At 34.0% G+C, this 1,536-nt stretch overlaps 1 protein-coding gene across 1 annotated transcript; it reads left to right on the top strand.

The window, feature by feature from the left end:
- The first annotated feature begins 1,134 nt into the window (after positions 1-1,134).
- LOC140969746 (ethylene-responsive transcription factor ERF095-like) lies at positions 1,135-1,536 on the top strand. Its single transcript, XM_073431185.1, has one exon. It carries the CDS (start codon positions 1,135-1,137, stop codon positions 1,534-1,536), a length of 402 nt encoding a protein of 133 aa, XP_073287286.1.

Below are 1,536 nucleotides of genomic sequence, written 5' to 3'. Positions count from 1 at the left end.
TATATAGCGTGAATAATTTTTCTTATTGTTCATTTAAATAATTTTTTAAATATTCATAACTTCATTGAAACAATTTAAATTTGAAAAAATTCAATTGTATATGATAATTGGGTATTTGGGTAGGGTATGGGTATCCGATAATCCGATGGGTATGGGGATGTGGATGAAATTCAATACCCGATGGGTATGTGTATAGGTATGAGGATGAATTTAATAAATGGGTATGGGGACGGATGTATGAAATCCGACCCATACCCTACCCATTGTCATCCCTAACTAAAGAATGCAAAGTTAAAATATAATTACTAGGAACTGAACTTAAAAAAAAATTAACTTTGAGTATTTTCTCCCAATTTACCGTAATATGAAATCTATTTTTATTAAATAATAAGAAATAAATACTGAAACAATAATAAAATAATAAGAATGGTGATATTTCTATTTTAATAATATTAAAAAATAGAATTTTTGTACTGCATTAATCTTTAACATCTCAGGTGCACCCCATATTTATTTATTTATTTTTTTTTATATTTGACTGGTGTGAGTAGTACTGAATTAAGCCTATTTTGTTTTATCTGAAATATTTTTATTTTATTTTAAACTTTCATTCCAACTCTAAGGAGTATAAATTAATAATTAGTTTTTTATTTAGTTTAGATTGTAAAAATAACATGAATTAAAATATATAGCTTTATATTTTATTCAATATTTTTGATATACAACATGTGTACCAAATATGAACTTTAATTTCGAGTTTGTTATAATTAAAAATTATAAATAAAAACCCAATATAATTATATAACTACGAATTAATTTGATAAAAACAAAAAAAAAAAAGGACCAGAGAAAAGAAAATATTTGACGGGAATTAAATCCTCCAACCTCCAAAAGTAAGAAAGAATTCAAAAGCCACCACATTGACGGTTGACCAGCCCCGATACACTGCATGCAAAACTTTGGTCTGCATGGAAGGTTCTATCCACGTCCTATCAATTTTTCACCACTCGATCATCCACGTGGCAAATCTTACACCACTCTTTTCTCCAACACGAACTTTTCCCAAGTAATATAAGTGCCACCTCACCTCAACATTTTGGACACACCCCACAACAAAAAATTTTGGTAAACAAAATGGACGAAGAGCCCAGCAACAGAGGCAAGAGTAGTGGCGGAGAAATCAAGTATAGAGGTGTCCGTAAGCGGCCGTGGGGGAAGTACGCTGCGGAGATACGCGACTCGGCGAGGCAAGGGGCTCGAGTCTGGCTAGGGACGTTCAACACTGCAGAAGAGGCCGCCAGAGCCTATGACAGGGCGGCTTACACTATGAGAGGTCATTTGGCGATCCTGAACTTCCCCGAAGAGTATAATTTGCCAAGTAGCTCATCACATTTTGTTCCGAGTCCGAGTTCGAGCTCCATTAATCAGAGGAGGGAGGACGAGAATAACCGACAAGTGTTCGAGTTCGAGTACTTTGATGATAAGTTGTTGGAGGAGCTTCTTGATTACAATGATCAGGAGAAGAGAAGATACTAG

Source organism: Primulina huaijiensis, unplaced genomic scaffold (assembly GCF_012295235.1).
Source record: "Primulina huaijiensis isolate GDHJ02 unplaced genomic scaffold, ASM1229523v2 scaffold42729_ERROPOS115676, whole genome shotgun sequence".
Classification (NCBI taxonomy): Eukaryota; Viridiplantae; Streptophyta; class Magnoliopsida; order Lamiales; family Gesneriaceae; genus Primulina; species Primulina huaijiensis.
Note: the sequence above shows the minus strand (reverse complement) of the source record. Positions and strands in the feature narration are given on the sequence as shown.